The sequence below is a fragment of the Tarenaya hassleriana genome, unplaced genomic scaffold (genome assembly GCF_000463585.1).
Source record: "Tarenaya hassleriana unplaced genomic scaffold, ASM46358v1 Cleome6, whole genome shotgun sequence".
NCBI lineage: Eukaryota > Viridiplantae > Streptophyta > Magnoliopsida > Brassicales > Cleomaceae > Tarenaya > Tarenaya hassleriana.
This window is the reverse complement of record NW_010968505.1, coordinates 1,397,421-1,417,004: the sequence shown is the minus strand read 5'-3', so window position 1 is coordinate 1,417,004 and position 19,584 is coordinate 1,397,421. Positions and strand designations below refer to the sequence as shown.

General features: G+C 34.5%; 2 protein-coding genes across 2 annotated transcripts; one reads left to right on the top strand and one right to left on the bottom strand.

Annotated features, from left to right (window-relative positions):
* Positions 1–760: 760 nt before the first annotated feature.
* On the bottom strand, positions 761–11,903 carry LOC104799680. The gene is made up of 9 exons (XM_019200769.1): positions 11,889–11,903; positions 3,904–4,083; positions 3,590–3,642; positions 3,404–3,521; positions 3,117–3,311; positions 2,644–2,952; positions 2,324–2,461; positions 1,415–1,549; positions 761–823 (listed from the first exon to the last, which is right to left on the bottom strand). The coding sequence occupies exons 1-9, from the start codon at positions 11,901–11,903 to the stop codon at positions 761–763; spliced, it is 1,206 nt and encodes a 401-aa protein (XP_019056314.1).
* Positions 11,904–15,339: 3,436 nt separating this feature from the next.
* LOC104799013 (zinc finger protein 3-like) lies at positions 15,340–18,012 on the top strand. Its single transcript, XM_010521301.2, has one exon. It carries the CDS (start codon positions 15,530–15,532, stop codon positions 16,301–16,303), a length of 774 nt encoding a protein of 257 aa, XP_010519603.1. The 5' UTR covers positions 15,340–15,529; the 3' UTR covers positions 16,304–18,012.
* Positions 18,013–19,584: the final 1,572 nt, after the last annotated feature.

Below are 19,584 nucleotides of genomic sequence, written 5' to 3'. Positions count from 1 at the left end.
CTTTCCCTATAGTAAATTTAACTAGAAAACCCTTAACAAATGGTCCTAGAACTCTTGCTATGAGAACTAACTTTTGGTAACTGCACTTTAGATAGGAAGTAAAAAAAGATTTGGAATTATTCTTTCACCTAAGATAACCCAGTTTTACGGACGGGACCTGCTCTACCGCTTACACTTGATCCCTTCTCCCGCTCCCTTGGCCTTAAGTTTTGCCTTTAGATTCTTCACAGTCGCATGTGATTTTTTGAGTAAGCTCACCAGTGGCTTAGAATCATCTTCGTCGAAGGATGAGCCATCATCATGTTTGTCGTGATCATTATTGCTCCCTTTTCTTCTTCTCGATTTCTAGGATTTGGAAGTCTTCTGGTCATCCTCCTCGGACTTCTCACCGATTTTAGACTTTTTGGTCAGCCGAGAAGCAGTTGCCACTATCTTGCCACCAATGTTGGCACTCTTGTCTTTGGACTTGATGTTGCTTTCTATCTCTGACTTGTCCCTACTCTTCGGAGTCTATGCCTCTTTGCTTTTCATAACCTTTTTTTCATCCTCCTGTTTCTCGGCTTTCTTTTCTTTCTCAGCACCCTTTGATTTCTTACTAGATTTGGCTCTGTAAAAGGCAAATGGGATAAGAAGGGTTATCTAAATTGTTTGCTGCAGAAACAACAGTAATTAACTGAATATATACATACATAGGTAATTGTATGTATATACAACCAATCTTTTTGTAGATGAGCTTGCCTTTCCTTTCGTAGCTGACTTCTTATCGCTTGTATTTTGTTTCTTGGATGACCCCTTGCCATTCCTCTCCGCCTTCTTCTCGGGCCTGTAAGGAGTTGGTCAACATGAAAGCATTCAGAATTTTGTTTACCCTTGAACAACTTGAGAAACACTGCAGATGCATGAAAATTTGTGCATCACACAAACAACTTTTTCCACATATTCCATATGAGAAATAAAAATTTGGGGTTGCAGGATTCTGGTTTTATCAGATAGCATATGATTAAAAGAGCAATGAGATATAGCCGCACAACAATTTGCATATTTGAGATTACGAGTTCTGACCCTTTGAACCCAGATGAAAAATATATCCATAAACCAAACAAAAACCATTCATTTCTTTTGATTATAAACTTTAGTCTAGAATTTGCAAACAACTTATGTATCTAAATCCATGCATGTGATGCATGGCCTCCTAATTTCAGTTTTTGAGGCTGAAACAGTTACAATTCGATCCTACAAATTCTAGTTCATTACTTATTTAGACAGTTTTAAAACAGGTACTGAGGATAAGGAAAAACTTATGGTCAAGGTGTGGGATTGGACCTAGTCTCACAGTCAACTTCCTCCTTTAGAGAGAGAAAACAAAAAGGAAAGATAAGATAAGATCATTAGAAAGCCATAAAGAATGAACCACCTCAACATTAGCACGGTGAATGGTGCTAATAGAGTCAAATAGATAAACCACCTCATCTGTTGTAGCATCTTCAACAAACTTCCATTTCTCTTTCCTCATGTACAAGTGTTCTTTATCACTGTCGTCATAGAGAACCTATATAATAGAATGACAAATTGACAACAAATGTACAAGAATGAAAATATAATGGCAAGGGAGAAAAAAGAGTAAAATATGGATCAATTTTATCTGAAAAGGGAAACAAGAATTCCAAATTTGGTATATTCCTTTATAGGTAACCAATGATTTTTTGTTTAAATTTCCCAAAATCCCTAACATTAAGATGTAATTCGAAATCATAGGTTTGCGAATTAAAGAATAGAAGGGCTTTCTACCAATAAAATTCACCAAAAGTTGGGAGATAAGATGAACTAAATTTCTTTGTTACAATCAAAAGTGAAGCAAAGACAAGGATACTTTATGCTTTAATTTATTCACCAAAATCAATTTTACGTCCCAACTACCATCTAACAATCAAATTAATTATTCTCAAGCATTATGACTTACCCAATGTTTCCCCCGAGAAGAGTCATATGAGTCTACGACTCCTTGATAAAACCTGCAAAGTCGCAGTTAAGATACCATAAGTATTGGAAATGATTGAGGCAACCCTAAAGGTACAGAAGGATTAAGAGCTCACTCATGATCCATCGGCCATCACACTCTAATCCTCGACCCAACTAAATTTTCCTCGAATTGTTTAGAATTCTGCGTCCAAAAAAGCAGATTTCTGATAAATAAGTTTTCATATGCCAATAATGGCAAATGGTATAAATAATGAGAAGGAACAACTGGTGGTTTAGATTGTGAAGGTCAACGATTGATTAAAGTTTGACAGCACTGAAACCATCCAAAACCATGATTGGATACCTTGTCTTTTCCCGAATATGTTGCAGTTTTCTCCTTGGACACTGTCCACTTCCTCTTAGAACTTGACCTCAGTTTAGCCTTTGAATCATGCTCATCTTCGCCTACTTCAGCAGAAGATTTTGGCGATGTAACCATTTTCTGGTATCAACCACAGAAGATAGGGAATGAGTACAAATTCACACGCAACAATGTAGGAACATTGAATCATACTGAAATCCCGAAAGAGCATACTGTTCCATCATTCGTCTCTCTCCCATTCTCAGAGGCCAAGGCTAATTCAGAAGATGGGTTTTCATTGGTCGAGCCGAGAAAATCCTTGCCATGATCTTCCTCTTCCTCGACTGAGTTTCAGTTGGCTTATCACCATCAGCAACAGAAATCTTATCAGGACCTGTATGTTCAGCTCCGAGGCCATTGCTCTCAACATTGCTTAATCCATCAGCATCCTTGGACACATTGGTTTTGTCGTTGTCCTCCATACTTTTTGTTGAGTCTGAATCAACCATGATTTCGTCCTTCCCAGCCGGTGTCACATCATTGTTGATTTCTGACTTAGGAGACTTTTCATCGAGCATGTTAGTGTCTGCTGGAGTTGTTTCAACCGGAATTTCTTCGTCTATGTGATTTGTCTTATTAAAGCAAAATTGTTTTATCAATAATCACACTAAGAAAATAAAGAACAAATAATAAAAGAAATAAACATTGTTTCGTAAATGAATATACAACTGCAAGACTGAATAAATGTTCAAGATCTGCATTAATTTTATCACGTTTCTGCTATTATTGTACACACCTCACATGTATCAGAACACACGTGATCGTGCTCCCCATCGCCACACGTATCACGACATATGGACACGACGACATGACTGTAATCGCCCAGAGAAACGCCTAGAGTTTCAACTGTCTTTACCAGGTATGGCTTCACCTTACTAGCGCATTTTCTGGGCACATTATCAGCTAGCTTTTGAGCAATTGGCAGAGCTCCCTAATAATTATCAATGTATTAGCATGGCTAGGACAAATGAGGTGTGAAAAGGGTTATTTACCACACAGAATAAAATTTACTATAAAATTTACCTTGTATTGTCGAAGACAAGCCAAGATAGGATAAAGCAACTGTAGATCTCCTCGCTTTCTTCCAAGACAAGGGTTATGATAGACATCATGGAGGAGAGGACCTTCAGGATGATAATCCCTGGAGAATAAAAAAACTCATCTTAGCAATTAACATTCACAAATGCACAATAAAAATATTGAAATTACCGATTTTCTAATTGAACTTCATTACAAAATATCAGCAATAAACTAGCTCGCACCTTAAGGTTTGGAAGAAATGATTAAACATTTTAATGATAAGAGCATCACATTCAAGATCCAGCATCACAACAGATGATTAGACTCTTGCAGTAGTCTCAAGAATTACAATCCTTTTACCATAAGAATGACTTGATATATCGTTGAGTTTCTCAAACGTTGATACAAATCAACTGTAGGAGATCCCGCAAACAAATTGAGAAAAACAAATTAGAGATAGGTAGAAGAGAGGAAGAGAAAAGTATAGTTGCAGCTTGACATACCTTCATTTCTTCATCATTGTAAGGCGTATCGGGTATAGTTATTCTGATTATCTCACTAAGGCAAGACACAACAACAACACGTACATCCACATCAAAGTACTTAAAAACCTTGTCGGCTACTAATGTCTTAAACACCAATGATGTCGATACATTTACGGGACCTTTCAGTGACTGCTTCACCTTTGACAGTTTTTTATCCGTTTTGATATAAAGCCCATCAAACAATTAGTTAACAACTTTACTTAGAGAACGAAACATAAATAATGATGTCAAGCATTCTCGTAGATACTTTGACACTGTTCTTCCAAAAAAGCGATCTATAGATGTGGATAGCTAAGTGTCACACGATTCAACTAGTGGTACAAGATATGTCATAAGAAGATTAAAATGGTATGAAGTGTATTCTAAAATGGTTTAACTTCTTTGTTTGGAGAAAAGGTAAGTGATCACTTTGCATAATTTTATATCCTTTCCAGAATAATCAGGATCTAATGAGCACAAGGAGCAGAAAAAATACGTAGAAAAATTAAAACGCGAATTATTTAAAAATCTGACAATCGTGTGTCAAATGAAAAATAATTAGAGAAGTATTTGTGGCAAAATTTGTATGAAATCGGTCTTGTGTTTAAAAAATAAATATAGAAAGTCGTATATATTAAAAACAAAAATGACAAAAAAAAGAATAGCAAATTTGATCAAATAAAAGTGGATCTAACCAAAAATAAAAAAACGACGTTTTATCTCGAGAATCGACCACAACCAAATATTTATGACTTAATCAAGACTTATTTGCCACCAATGAATTCTTATAAAATTGTTAAAAGATCGCGAATTTTGACTCAATTTTATCAAATGATGATGAAAATCTACCAATTAGATGATAGTAATCGGTTTACATTAATATTTTCTACAAATTTAATATTTTGATATATTTTATATAATATGGTTGAATGTGTTTATATAAGTTTAATATATATTTAGTCTTACATATCAAGAAATATACAAAGTTTTTAATAAAATTGTGATTTGTGACTTAAAACTATTTCTATTGATATAATTAGTATATACCTATCAGCTTTCAATAAAATATCGACAAAATACATATTTTACGTAGATATTTTTTCTAATTTACGAATTCATAAATAAGTCGTATATGAATCGTAATAAATTGGTTTTGACATATAATAAAAAAAAGTACATGTTTTTCGATATGTCAGATATTTATCTTCTGCACTGCATGTTTTTTAGTTAAAATACGTTAGAGTATTTAAGACATTTTATATGCAGGGTTATATGAGTAATTTTACCACCATTGGAGTGTAAAATCTGATAAGAAAATTTTTTACAATTTCAAGAGTGTATCAATGATAGCACTGCAACGTCCGAAGGGTATTCTTGAATTTTGCCCAAAAATATTGTATATAAAACCTTTCAATAACAGTCAGGGATAAAACCGTAATTAAGATAAAAGAGTAAGGTCATTTATAGCTTTCAAGGAGAATCCAACTTGGCTCTTCCATTATAAATTTCGGATTCCCTCCAATTTTTGGTTTTTTAATTTAATAATATTAAAAAATAAAAAAAATCTCTACGTAATGTTCATTGGGATTTTGGTACACAACAAGACGGTAAAATATCCAAAATACTTTCTTTCTACTAAAACTACTTTTGTACATATCCTCCTCAAGATGTGACCATATGAATATAATAACTGTATGGTCACATGATGATCATATTGGTCACAACGTTAAAATTTTGATGATTTACCAAGTGATTATTGTGATATGTAAGGTGTGATCATGGTGACTTGGTGTGATCATCATAAATTTAACGTTATGACCAATATGACCATTATATGACCATATAATTATTCTGGTCATATCTGGATGAGAGTATGTGCAGAAACAGTTTTAGTAGAAGGATGATATTTTAGATAATGCCCCCAACAAGATACAAACGTTGTCTAAACGTTTCGCCGTTGATTCCAAGAGACTACTACAAGTAATAGAATCTGAGTTCCATATATATATATATATATATATATATACAAATATTTACATCTTTTATATCGAAAAATACTTAATATTAAAACCCATTCGTCAGTCAGAATATAAATGAAATCACAATTTTCGAATACAACTCGATACGGTATTATACGGTAGCTGTTTAATGTCTTTGGTGTTGGAGTAGATGTGTATATGTTAATATGCTTGGAAAAATCAATGTACACATAATAATTAATCCAAACGAATATCTTCGATGAGACCTAAAGAAAAGAGTTTCCTAATGCGAAAGCTTAAGGCTTTTGAACAACGACTAAAAGACACGAGTTGTGGACGTTACAATACTCATAAAAGTGGGTAGGAATTATTTAATGCATTTCCAATTAGCGATATAACTGCAGATTTCACTGTTCCTTTCCTTTTTTTTTTTTACATTCACCCATTGTTATAGAAAAAAAAACAAAAAGAAAAAATAAGGAACGGACAAAGTGATAAGGCTTACTATTACTGATAACCAATGAATTAAAAACAAATTTAAGGGATGACTAGTTATACCACTACGGTTGTGGTTGAGTATTGTGACATTTTAAGGACCTTTGTGGATGGTTGGTATTGTATGGTTGATAAGTTGGTGGTGATGGTATTTGCGGGGCTGATTGCTATTAAAAGTGAATGTATAACTGAAGTTATGATTATATATTGTTATAAATTACCAAAAATTATATTATTTTAAAATAAAATTTTAAAATAATTTTAATTTAATTTTTATTATCATTTGATAAAAAATAGTTACAAAATTTATAATAATTAAATAAAAATTAAAATATAAATATTATCAATTTAATTTATTTTAAATAAAAAGTAATTTAGTAGAAAAAATATCAAAAATAAATATTACTGAACTTAAAATATATATAATCATGTGATACTATTGTATTTTTTTTAACTAAAACATAATACTAAAAATAATCTCAAATCATAACGATAAACAAAATTATCAGCAAAATATATATTAATATTTTTACATTTTTTTAATAATGATATTTTAGTTTTTTTTTTCCAATTGCGATTAGAAATTTTAAGTTTGGTTGCCATTGTGGTGATTAATATATATATATATATATATTATTACTTATCTATATATGTTTTCAAATACATTTATAGTTAAACATTCAAGCATATTTTCTCCACCACGTACAATGAGCCTAAAATATAATTGCACATTCGCATACTTCGTATCATACTTGACCATTTCTACACATCTGTGACATTTTTCATTGATATCTCATTCCAATATCATGTCATTGTACCATCTTTACGTACAGTTTCATTGAATATAAATGTGAATGATTGGGGGGAAAAGGTTCGAGCGCTAAATATTCTCTATCAAAGTCAGCAAAATTTATCTTATGGTATGTGATCATTATCTTTTATTTTTTTCACTAGGCCGTTTCCGGTCGTCATCGCTACCGCACGATAGGCCCAATTAAGCCCACTTACTCTCATTCAGAAAGGCCCAAAACTAAAACGGCAGGTAGCTCTAATGGCAATTTCCTAATAATCTTTTGGGTTCCTTTTTTTCTTTGTATTCGAATTTGTCAAATGCATGGGCGTACCTCCAAATTATACAATTTCACGTTGGCGCGTGATTCGATTTCCGACCTCTAAGCGCATGGCCAAATTTTGGATGGGTGGCCATTTTGATTAGCAACGTTGAATCGAACCAAAACAAATAATATATAACCGTAACTGAACTGAATCCGACATAAAAACTGAATGGTTAGAAAAATGTATAAATGAGTACATGTGTGTATATATGTGTACGCATGTTTATATGATTGTCTGCATATGTGTGTATATATGTATATATGTATACGCGTGTATAATGTGTATATATGTCGGTGTATAATTATATATATATATATATATATATATGCATCTAAACAATTTTAATTTAAAAAGTAATGGATATAGGTGATAATTTTATTGATAATTCGAATTGAAAATCATATTAATTATAAAAAACTCGAATAATATAATATCTACAAACTCTAATTTTGGAACGCAATATGAACGCTAATTTTGGACTTCCGAAAGAAATAAGACCTAAATCAACAAAGTTCTAATCGGAGATTAATTCAGTTAATATTATGAACCCATAAGAGATATTAACGACCCGGATATTAGATCGTTAAGTATAACCGAAAACGGTATTTTAGGATAATAGAGAAGAATGTATTTCTTATTACCTTCTCTCTTGAAAGTATACAAATGGAGGAACCCAAATGGTCTATTTATAGAAATCTCGAAGTTATTGTTCACGTATACGGTTAGTGTGAACAGTAACCTTGAAGGTAACGAAATATATGTTTAACCCCATTCCAATGTCTTCGTGTTGTGGCAGAATTGTATCTTGCTAACAGATTAGTAGCGAATGATATATCTGGCCTAGTTCAATTTGCAAGATACATAAGAGTTCCTATTGCACTTAAACATGGTACTTCAGGACCAATATCTCTTCATTATCTTCGCGAGGACAAAATGGATCATTTTCAATGTCCAATGTTCTATTAACCATCGGGGTGCTTAGTGGATTTGCCTTATCCATATTGAATCATTTTAATACTCGTTTTGTATAATTAGATTGATGCAAAAAGATTCTATCTTTCAAATGTTCTATCTGCAGCCCAAGACAATACTTGGTTTGTCCAAGATCTTTCATCTCAAATTCTCCTTTTAAATAAGTAGATGCATCCTGGATTTTACGGGGAGTACCAATGATATTTCAATCATCAACATATACAGCAATAATCATAAACTCAGACATTGTCTTTTTGATAAATGCACATAGTGATATAGGATCATTTATATATCCATTTTTCAATAAATGCTCACTCAAGCGTTTATACCACATATGTCCTGATTGTTTTAGCTCATACAATGATCATTGTAATTTGACAGCACATAACTCTCGCGGTTTTGCTTTCAATGTTTCGGGCATTTTAAATCCTTCCGGGACTTTCATATAGATATTCGTGTCAAGTGACTTATATAAATAAGCAGTAACAATATCCATGAGACGCATTTCTAAATTCTTTGAAACTGCAAGACTAATGTAGTAGCATCCATAACAGGAGAATAAGTTTCCTCGTAATCTACTCATGGTCTTTGGAAAAAATCTTGTGCGGCAAGACGGACTTTATATCTTACAATTTCGTTGTGCTCATTTCTTTTCCGCACAAACACCCATTTATATCCAACAGGAGAAACTTCTTTCGGTTTAATAACAATATATCCGAATACCTTTCGCTTATTAAGCGAATCTAATTCAGCTTGTATTGCGTCTCTCCATTTATTCCAATCTGGTCTACTTTGACACTCCGAAATAGATCTGGGTTCTGGATTCTCATTTTCATCAATTTTCTTTGATACATTATAAGAGAATATATCATCAATCTCTTTGATTTCTTTTCGATTCCATAATGTACCGTTACTAATATAATTAATTGAGATCTCATGATTTCCACTATCTGAATTTGTACCGACATCACAAGGTACTTCATTTCTTTGATTTGGAACGCGTTCTTCCGAATCGAGCATTTCATTTTTCTTGGACCCTTTGCTCTTTCGGGGGTTTTTGTCTTTAGAACCAATAGGTCGTCCATGCTTCAGGCATGTTTTGGAATCGTTTTTTGAATTTTCTTTCGTTTGTTCTTTTGGAATTTCAATTCGAGCAGGAACATTTGCAGCATCTATATATGATCTTGTTACCCTTGTTGTATCTGCAAATGCATCAGGTAACTGATTTGCACAATTCTGCAAATGTATAATCCTTTGAACTTCTAGTTCTCGTTGTTTTGCTGGAGGATCAAGGTGGGATAATGATGGTGTACATCAATTAAGATCATTTCTATTTTCCACCATTCTATGATATTCTCCCCCTAATGGTGGGAATTCATTTTCATTAAAATGATAATCAGCAAAACGAGCCGTAAAAACATGTCCAGTTTGTGGCTCAAGATATCATATAATGGATGACGAATCGTACCCAATATATATTCCAAGTCTCTTTTGTGGTCTCATTTTTGTACGTTGTGGTGGAGAAATCGGGACATATACCGCCCATCCGAATATTCTGAGATGCGATATATTAGGTTCTTGACCAAATGCTAATTGTAATGGAGAATACTTATGATATGCACTTGGTCTGGTACGAATCAATGATGCAGCATGCAAAATAGCATGTCCCCACATAGAAATGGGTAATTTTGTTTTCATTATCAATGATCTGGAAATAAGTTGAAGTCATTTGATTAATGACTCTGCCAACCCATTCTGTATATGTACGTGTGCAATTGGATGTTCAACATCGATACCAATTGCTACACATTAATCATCAAAAGCTTATGATGTAAATTCTCCAGCATTATCAAGCCTCACTTTCTTGATCGGGTATTCTAGAAACTGTGCCCTTAGTTTAATTATTTGGGCTAAGAATCGGATAAATGCCAGATTACGCAATGATAAAAGGCATGCATGCGACCATCTGCTTGAAACATCAATTAATACCATAAAATATCGAAATGGTCTGCATGGTAGATGAATGGGTCCACAGATATCACCATGAATTCTTTCTAAAAATGATGGTAATTCATACCCGATTTTAACTTGTGATGGTCTAATTATTAATTTCCTTTTAGAACATGCATCACAAGAAAGCTCATCTGATTGAAAAATCTTCTGGTTTTTCAATGGGTGACCATGAGAGTTTTCGATAATTATTCTCATCACAATGGCACCAGGGTGACCCAATCGATCATGCCAAACTTTGAACGTATCAGTAAACTTCTAGTTTACTATGACATATGATTCGATCACATTGATATTAGTATAATATAATCCCGAAGATAGAGTTGGTAATTTTTCCAACACATACTTTTGTCTCGAATTGATTGAAGTGATATATAAATACTCAATGTCATCCTCATTCATAGTTTCAATATGATATCCATTTTGTCGAATATCTTTAAAACTCAATAAATTTCTTTGGGACTTTGAGGAAAATAATACGTCTTTTATTGTAAATTTCGTTCCTCCTGGCATAATGAAATCGGCTCTTCCGGAGCCTTCGATTCGAGAAATATTTATTGTCTTTCAGAATTGTATGTGTTGTAGCAATATCTGCCAAACATATATCTCCTCTTCGGTCCGCAGTTTTGGCCATATTTGTTTTCTATTCAAGAACAAAACAACATTACAAAAAAGATATATTAATAATGCATAATATCATTACTAACTTATGAAGCAGAAATATCAGATATAGTTGTAATATTTCTTTTGTTTATTCTCAGATTCGAGAAATACTTTGTCTTTCAGTATTGTATGTGTTGTAGCACTATCTGCCAAACATATATCTCCTCCTCGATCCGCAGTTTTAGCCATATTCGTTTTCTTTGGTTATAGAAGAGCGTTCGTGCTGATAACGTGTTATGAAACCAGAAGAGATATTAACGACCTGGATATTAGATCGTTAACTATAACCGAAAACGATATTTTAGGAGAATGGAGAATAATGTATTTCTTATTACTTTTTCTCTTGAAAATGTACAAATGGAGGAATTCAAATGGCCTATTTATAGAAATCTCGAAGTTACTGTTTACGTATACGGTCGGTCGTATATATAAACAGTAAATCGGTGTGAACAGTAACGGTTAGCTCCACTATAAATATATTTTATTTATAACCGTTAATATAATTTATTCCAATGTAATCTAAAGATCCCATTCTTAGTAGTTTAAAGTACTTGGGTATGTGTCGCGTGTGCTTATCAAACCAGTGGGTCCATATGCGACCGATGGCCGACAAAGAAATGGCGAAGCTACTCAACTAATTTAAGTTTTTACTTTATTATTATTATTATTATTATTATTATTGGTGGATTCTCATCATTATGTGTAATTTATCAACGTAGCTAAGCTAACCTCTTCCATCGCCATATTCTATTATTTGGTACAAAGTATATAGTTTCTATATTATATATTAAAGCACTTTTCAACCATATATATATATATATATAAACACTTCAATAGTTAGGTACAATTTCATGAAGTCTTGATCTATTGTATATGATTTCCTCTTTTATTCAAATTCTGTTAGATATCATTGGACAACGCTATATGAAGTGGAAATTGTATGGCTGCCGAAAGTTAAGTGTAGTGTAGCCATTGATTGGATTTTTATCAAATTCGAATGGAAAAATAATTAATAGAAGTTAGCAAAAGTTGGGTAATAGATGTAATATTTGCGGCATTTATAGTTTGTATATTTTGATTAGATATCAAAACTGAATCAAAGGGAACTGAATGCGTAACATGTATATAGTTATCCGAACCAAATTAAATTTAAAAACTGTTTATGCATAACTTTTTCAAAACAAAATATCTTCCAATAATAACTTTTATTGAAAAACCGGGTAAAAACAAAAAAATTAGATATACCAGCACTGAATATATAACTTTTATAAAATTTTAAAAAATCAAATCCAATAATAAATAAACCAAAATCCTAAAATATATAATCCTCCATTTAAAACCCTAGGTTCACACTAAAAGAGACAAATATCTTCCTAATCTTTACAATGGTTAGAAATATTTGAGAGAAAAAATAGCTAAACATGATCTATTAGTGTTATCATTTACATAGATGAGTCATGATCTATACGATAAAAAATCATTTCATGTGCAAGGCTACTCGTGAATATTTAATATTTGTATAGAGTCTATATAGAGTCATTGATTAGTGACCATGATATAACTTTATTTAAATATATGAATCTATGTGCACACTAACACAAAAAGGATTAGATTATATATAAAGGAACTTGAGAAAGGAGGTGGAGGAGAAGTGATGTAAGACAAACACTCCACATGAGTGAGATTCCAAATGTACCAATTGCTTTGTCTAATCAGAAAATCAACCAAATCTCTTTAGTTAGATTTTCTCTGTCTGACCCAAAAGTCAAGGCTTTGAAAAAGCCATTCATTTCATTTACTGATTTAAATCTAAAACCCTAAACCCTTCTTCTTCGTTGATTCCGTCTCTAGAAAACTATTTTTTTTCTTTCAAAAAAAAATCCAATGGTATCATCGTGTCAATGCTTGTAACCATACTTCCAATCTCAATATTCATAAATTCCATATTCTATTATGTAGTGATGATGGTCATTTCAGGTTTCTAACTTTGATTATATTCGAATTCGTTTATTTTGATTATAGAAAAACTGTAACCATTCGTGTTTTATATAAATTTCAGTTCGATTTGTATTCGATTTTTTTAATGTAAAAAACTATTTTTTTTCAAAAAAAATCAATTTTTTTCGATTATTTTTTTAATCGGTTTGATTCGGTTAGATTTCGATTTTTTTCGGATTTATCGTGTGTATATGCATGTTTATATATATATATATATGTATATTCGCTGATATGCGTAAATTTTTATGTGTATGCTTGTGCAATTAATAGTTAAATATAAAATATGTATATATGCATGTATACGTCTGAATACATATTAACTTTCTTCTAATTTATATAAATAACGTTTGAAAAACTAGTTATGATATATATGAAATTTTATAGTTTTTAGACTTATTTGGATATTACCCAAAAAAAAAAATTATAACCAAACAAGTTATCTTGATGCAAACTTGATCCGAGTCAAGCATGGAAAAACATGGATTTTGTCATTTGTATTTCAAAAATGTTATCTTTATGTTCGAATGTCGTTAGATTCCTTTTTTTTATAAAAATAGAAAACAAACGAATGTCGTGGTATAGTTTCATACATACTTGTATCCAGATTAAAAATTTTAAATCATAATCTCTATGCAAAGATACAATACTATTTTCTTTTTACACGGGAAGGAAGAGTTTGTGTGCGTTCCCAAAAGAAAGGAAAAAGAAGAAGAAAAGGATAAGACTTTCAACTCCTCTCAAGTGGGTTTGAAGTTTGAACAGCACAGTGGTTCAATCAGGAAAAAGTTTTCAGCATTAGGTGCAACCAGAAAAAAAGAAAGAAAGAAAGGGGGTGAGTGAAATCTATCATGAAACCAAACGATATTAATAATAAAATCAATTAAAACATGGCCTGTAAAGCCAAATATCCCACCAAGCTTTTCTGAATAATGAAGGGCTAAAGGTTTCTTACTTGGAACATGATGACAAATACAACACTAAGAAAGGGAAGTTCACAGGAAATTCAACGCCATTCACTGTCTAACCAAAAGAAAAGAGTGCTACGATAGAACTGTGCTTAGGAGTTGAGAATTCCAAACAAGGTTTCTAGGGTTTTTGGTTCTTGTTTGACTTCCAAAATAATCACAAGTTCAAGCCATACAGATCCTAACACAATCTCTGAACTGAAGGGGAAAAAAAGGGGGCTTCCAAGACCAATAGTGTTTCAAGTTGCTGAGGTTTCTTACGACTAGGAGATCTTAAATCAGTACATAAAAGGATATAATACTGAATAATGATGAGATGGGATGTGTAAATGGAGGCAAAACTTAGCGAAGAAGAAGAGAAAGGGGACAAAAGAAAGAAACATTAGGGGAGAAATGATGGAGGCCCACAACAGAAGTAAAGCAACTATCAACAATAAGAGGAAGCTAAAGGACACAGACAGACATGCCTACTTCCCTCATGCAGTTTCAAAAGTACACAAAGACATACCTGAATAATTTCTCTCTCCCTTTTACATCCTTTTCATTGTCATCTTCATCGTCTGCGAATTACACAACATGTCCTTTCATCAGCTGTACACCCCAAAGGAAAAGGAGTTTGCAGCTTCGTGACGATTAAGAAAAGTCAAAGCCTTCATAATAGTGTTTGTCAATTTCCTCACTGCTTTTCTATAAAGGAGGCTCTCAACAGATGAAATGCTAACATATGCATGCAAAAGGAAAAGCAACTAGGGTCAACATGGTAAAAGGGTCCAAGTGATTACGCCTAATATGTTCCTGTGTGGTTGCGGTTGTATAAATGCCAAATATTTACATTCTTTGGGCTATGTTTTCTCTCAAATTTACAGAATTTTAAAAGTTAAAATCATGAATTTTCTTTGTTGAGGGGTTTTATGGCAATATACGGTCATAATACTTGGGAGGAAAAACCTTGTTGACATGCAATATATGGAAATGGTTATTGAAGGAGGAAGCAGCCAAAAAAAGGAAGAGGGGCATTGATGTGAAATGAAAGCCCCTATAACGGATACATACAGGCATTTAGATGGTGGAGTTCCAATCAGATTTAAGTGCTTTCTTGTGTATGTGCGCGCGTGAGTGTGACAGCAAACCAAACCTGCCAATATCTCATGTTCTTAGTACTTTTCTCCTTATTGCCAAACCAAAAAAAAAAAAAGTTGTAGTGTAGGGTATAGTTTTTCCTTATATAGCATCAACGTTTACTCCACCCATTGAGAGAGAGAAACAGAGATCCCCATACCCTTTGATTTCTCCTTTATATGCTTGCTCTGGAGGTTCCGTTATTAGTCAGACACAGAGACACAGAGAGAGAATATAGAAGAGGAGGAACTCGTTACCTGGAGAAATTTCTTCCCTTGTTGGCCACTCATGGAAGCGTGGAGGGAGGAGCCAAGACCGTCTTACTCCTCGTGCATCGATTCCACATCCTCAGCTCTTCCATGCTCGTATCCTCTACAACAGCAGAACCTAGAAAGGAACAACAAAGATGCAGCAGCAGCAGATTTGCGAGAAGTAGAAGGTCATGACAAAGAAGGACAGGAAGGTATAAGACCGAACCTTCTGCTTACAGGGTTTGATTCTGGTCAACGGTTCAATCAAGAACTCAACCTCATAGACTGCTTAGAGGCGACTGTCACTCAGAGTTACCAAGGAACCGCCACAGAACAAAAGCATTTCCCATGCAACTACTGTCAAAGGACGTTCTACAGCTCACAGGCGTTAGGCGGCCACCAAAACGCCCACAAAAGAGAGAGGATGCTGGCTAAGAGAGGGCAACGGATTTCATCAGCTGCAGCTTTCGGGCATCCGTACGGTTTCACCCCTATGCCCTTCCACGGACATTACAGCAACAGATCCTTGGGAATTCAGGCACATTCCATGAGTCATAAGCTGAGTTCTTACAATGGGTTTGGAGGACAGCACGGACAGGTCGACCGGTCAAGACTACCTCTTGATCAGCAACCTGCAATAGGAAAGCTCTCTTCAATGGAGAATCATCACATGAAAGTTGGTAGGTTCAACGTAGGAAGGATTGTGACAGGTTCCCCGAATCCCGAACTTTGGTGGGGAGAAGAAAGAGGTCTATATAAAGATAATCATCACGAAGATTACCAGCAGCTTGATTTGTCCCTCAAGCTCTGACCCTTTTTCTTGGTTTCTCCACTCTGTTTGTGTATTATTTCTTCTACTTGTCCTGTGATTCATATTTGCACCGATATTCAAAGAGTTAAGCACTAGTTGTGTATATTTTGTCCAGTATACAAATTTCGAACGCCATGCTCACTATTCTACCCAGTCTTGATTTCTAGAGACTCTGGATTTCAGGTAAACACCAAAGAATCACAAAAGCAGTTCAATTTCCAGGAAAGTAAAAGGGGTTTCTCTATGGAGTAAACTTTAGGACTACCATACTATATGAAACCTGCGCATAAAAGCCAAAATCAAAGAGATGATACGAGATCCATGGGAAGATTTGGTGTCATAATAGCAAGGAAAAAGTTAATGATATAGTAATGTCAAAGTGGGTTTACCTAAAAGTTAGAACAATCATTCTTTTTTCAAATCTGGCTATTGACACTCAAACAGAACAGAACCAAAATATGGAAAGCAGTGACTGTTACGGTGATGATAACAAGAAGCACGGACTTTAGAAGGAAAACACAATGAATGAAGCATTGGTCCAAATACAGTTGGCCAAAAAACATGAAACATCAGGCATCCAATGTTCTCATTGTTAGACCCCAAATCAGTAAACATAGGACAGAAAACACACGCTCTTTGTCCTCTGAGGACAAATTCTTATGTGATGCCAAGTATCCACATACATAGGCACATAGATTATACACAATGTGTACACGACATGTGTGTGTGTATATATACACAATATGCATGTGTACCCATAACAGCGTCCTAGCATAGAACACATATTTTCACTTAGCATTTGGTAACTTTATGCCCTTTATTTCATGATCAGCTAATTTCTATGACTGACTTCAACATTCAACGAGGAGAGATACATAACAAACAGGATTTCGGGGGCCTTGCTAACGACTATGACTTAAGGAGAAACCAGAAGATAACCATGGATTCCAGGGATTACAACATATCAGCATCGGGACAGATATTTCTTGTCATCATACCTGAATCCGTAAATCTCGGATATATCTGACATGCTTACTATTCAAACAGACAAAATAGTGATGAATTCATTGCCACAAGAATGAGACATAATTTACCTTATCCAAGTTACCTGATGAATCCAATAGAACTCAGAGAAAACGTGTGTGAAAACATCAAAATCTTGACAGGTATGCCTGCTTGGATTCACACAAAGTTTGGCCACAACCAAACAAAATCACACTGTCCGATTAATGAAACCAAGAAGAAACAAAAAGGGAGACAGTCACACTCACACATGCAAAAACCTGTAGCCAAGCCTGCTGCGGAAACGTCAGGCTGTAAATTAGCTGTAATCGATACTTTTCCATAGATTTCTCGGAAACCAAACATGAATTTGGAATCAGAAAGAAATTCAGGGAAACAAAAATACATGAACCGATGATCCGCATTCCTTCTCATAATCTCCACTGTTCAGGTCTCTCTCCAAATCTCTCTGGAACCAACAGAACTTAGAAATCAAACACATATAACTTAATAACAATGTCGTAATACCACAGCGATTATCTCATCGTTCTCCGATTTCCGCAAGCTACATCGGAAGCTGAGAAAAACCTATACAACTTCCATTTTGATTTTCTCGCGTCATATAATTTTCCTGGGAGCCAAACAAAACTCTGGAAATCTTCGCCGTACGTCTGACATACCGAAAGAAGCGCGTACCTGAGGATAAGCGGTGGGACCGCTCCGGCCGGCGCCGGGGACGACGATAGGGTAGGAGCTCTCGAGGGTTATTTTGGTAAATACGTGTGCGCATCCTTTGGGCCTTTATCTGAAGGAGTAAAAACGAAGCAACATCTCCCATAATTTAAAGGGCCATTAAAGGCCCAATGAACCCACAGAGAAAGGGTTGTTTGATATACATTTTTATACTGTTACTAAACAAATTTGCAGATTTTTAGATATACTAGCAGATTTTAGACAATTAAAAAACCCAATTATGTTCTGTAAATTTAAAAATAATTATACGCATGGATATACCATAGAAAAAGATTATAGATTGTAAATCTAGACAGATATAATGTATTTTAATTTAATTATAAATTGAGAAAAATACCATGAAATCTATTGAATAAAAAAAATCAGCATTGCACTGTGAAATCATATTAGAAACCCTCTAGAGGATGGAGAGTCTTCGGCAGATTCCATTCCACTGTATCCCCCGAGGTAGGGGTGGCATGATATCCGAAAAAACCGAATCGATCCGTTATCCGATTCGTATCCGAACCGAAAATTCGGATATCCGGAGTGTTGGTTTAGTGCTCTATCATGTACTGTTATGCGAGCTTTATTTAGATACATTTGATGTATTGACACTTTCTATGGTTTATGGATGAGTGTTTTATTCATTACATGTTTTGTATATTTGATATGTTATGATATCCATGTATTGTTATGAACAATACTAAACTCCCTAGTTGTATGTCATTGTGGGAATAATGATGTAATAAGACTAGTATGATGTGTGATTGATGATCATAGAGATGATCATAGGTATTGGATACAATCACAATCATAGGTATTCGTTGGAGAACGGAATACTGGATTGACCCGCATGAGATTGTCACATGGACTAACGTCATGATTTGAATCTCATATGACGGTTCCATGATTGGATTCTAAGACCTGAGATATCTACGGAATCCAACATGAGGAGTTGTGTACTTTGAATACGTCAAACGTCCTGCATAACAGGAGGACTATAAAGGCGTGTATCAGGTACGAAACGAATCATGTGTTGGATTGTAGATAGTCAAGATGGGATTTGTACCTCTCGTAAAAGAGAGAGATATCGCTGGGCCCCTCGTGTGAGCGAGACTGTGAAATGTGGCCGCACTATAGACGAATGTCGTCTATTTCGTACAGTCGAACTCAGTGAACGAGAAAGCAGTCGAATCAGATAAGGTGGCCAGTCCATGCCTTATGTTTGACTTATGATATCGTGATACAAAAGTATCATCAGCCGGAATCATCACTGGCGTTCGTAAGATCACGAACAAACTCTATTCGAGATAGGTAGTCATAGTGTCTTGCTAGAGACCGCCTATGACTTGTATATCCGAAATAGAGATTTCGGGTTATACTGCTATATCGAATGAGCCTACAGGGTCACACACGCAGGGAAGAACAAAACGCACGAGAAAACGACGAAAAAACCGAGACAGAAGGGTCCAGACCGGACAGACCAGAAGGGCTAGACCTGACGGTCCGCCAGGTCCAGACTCGACGGGCCCGAAAACGGGCCT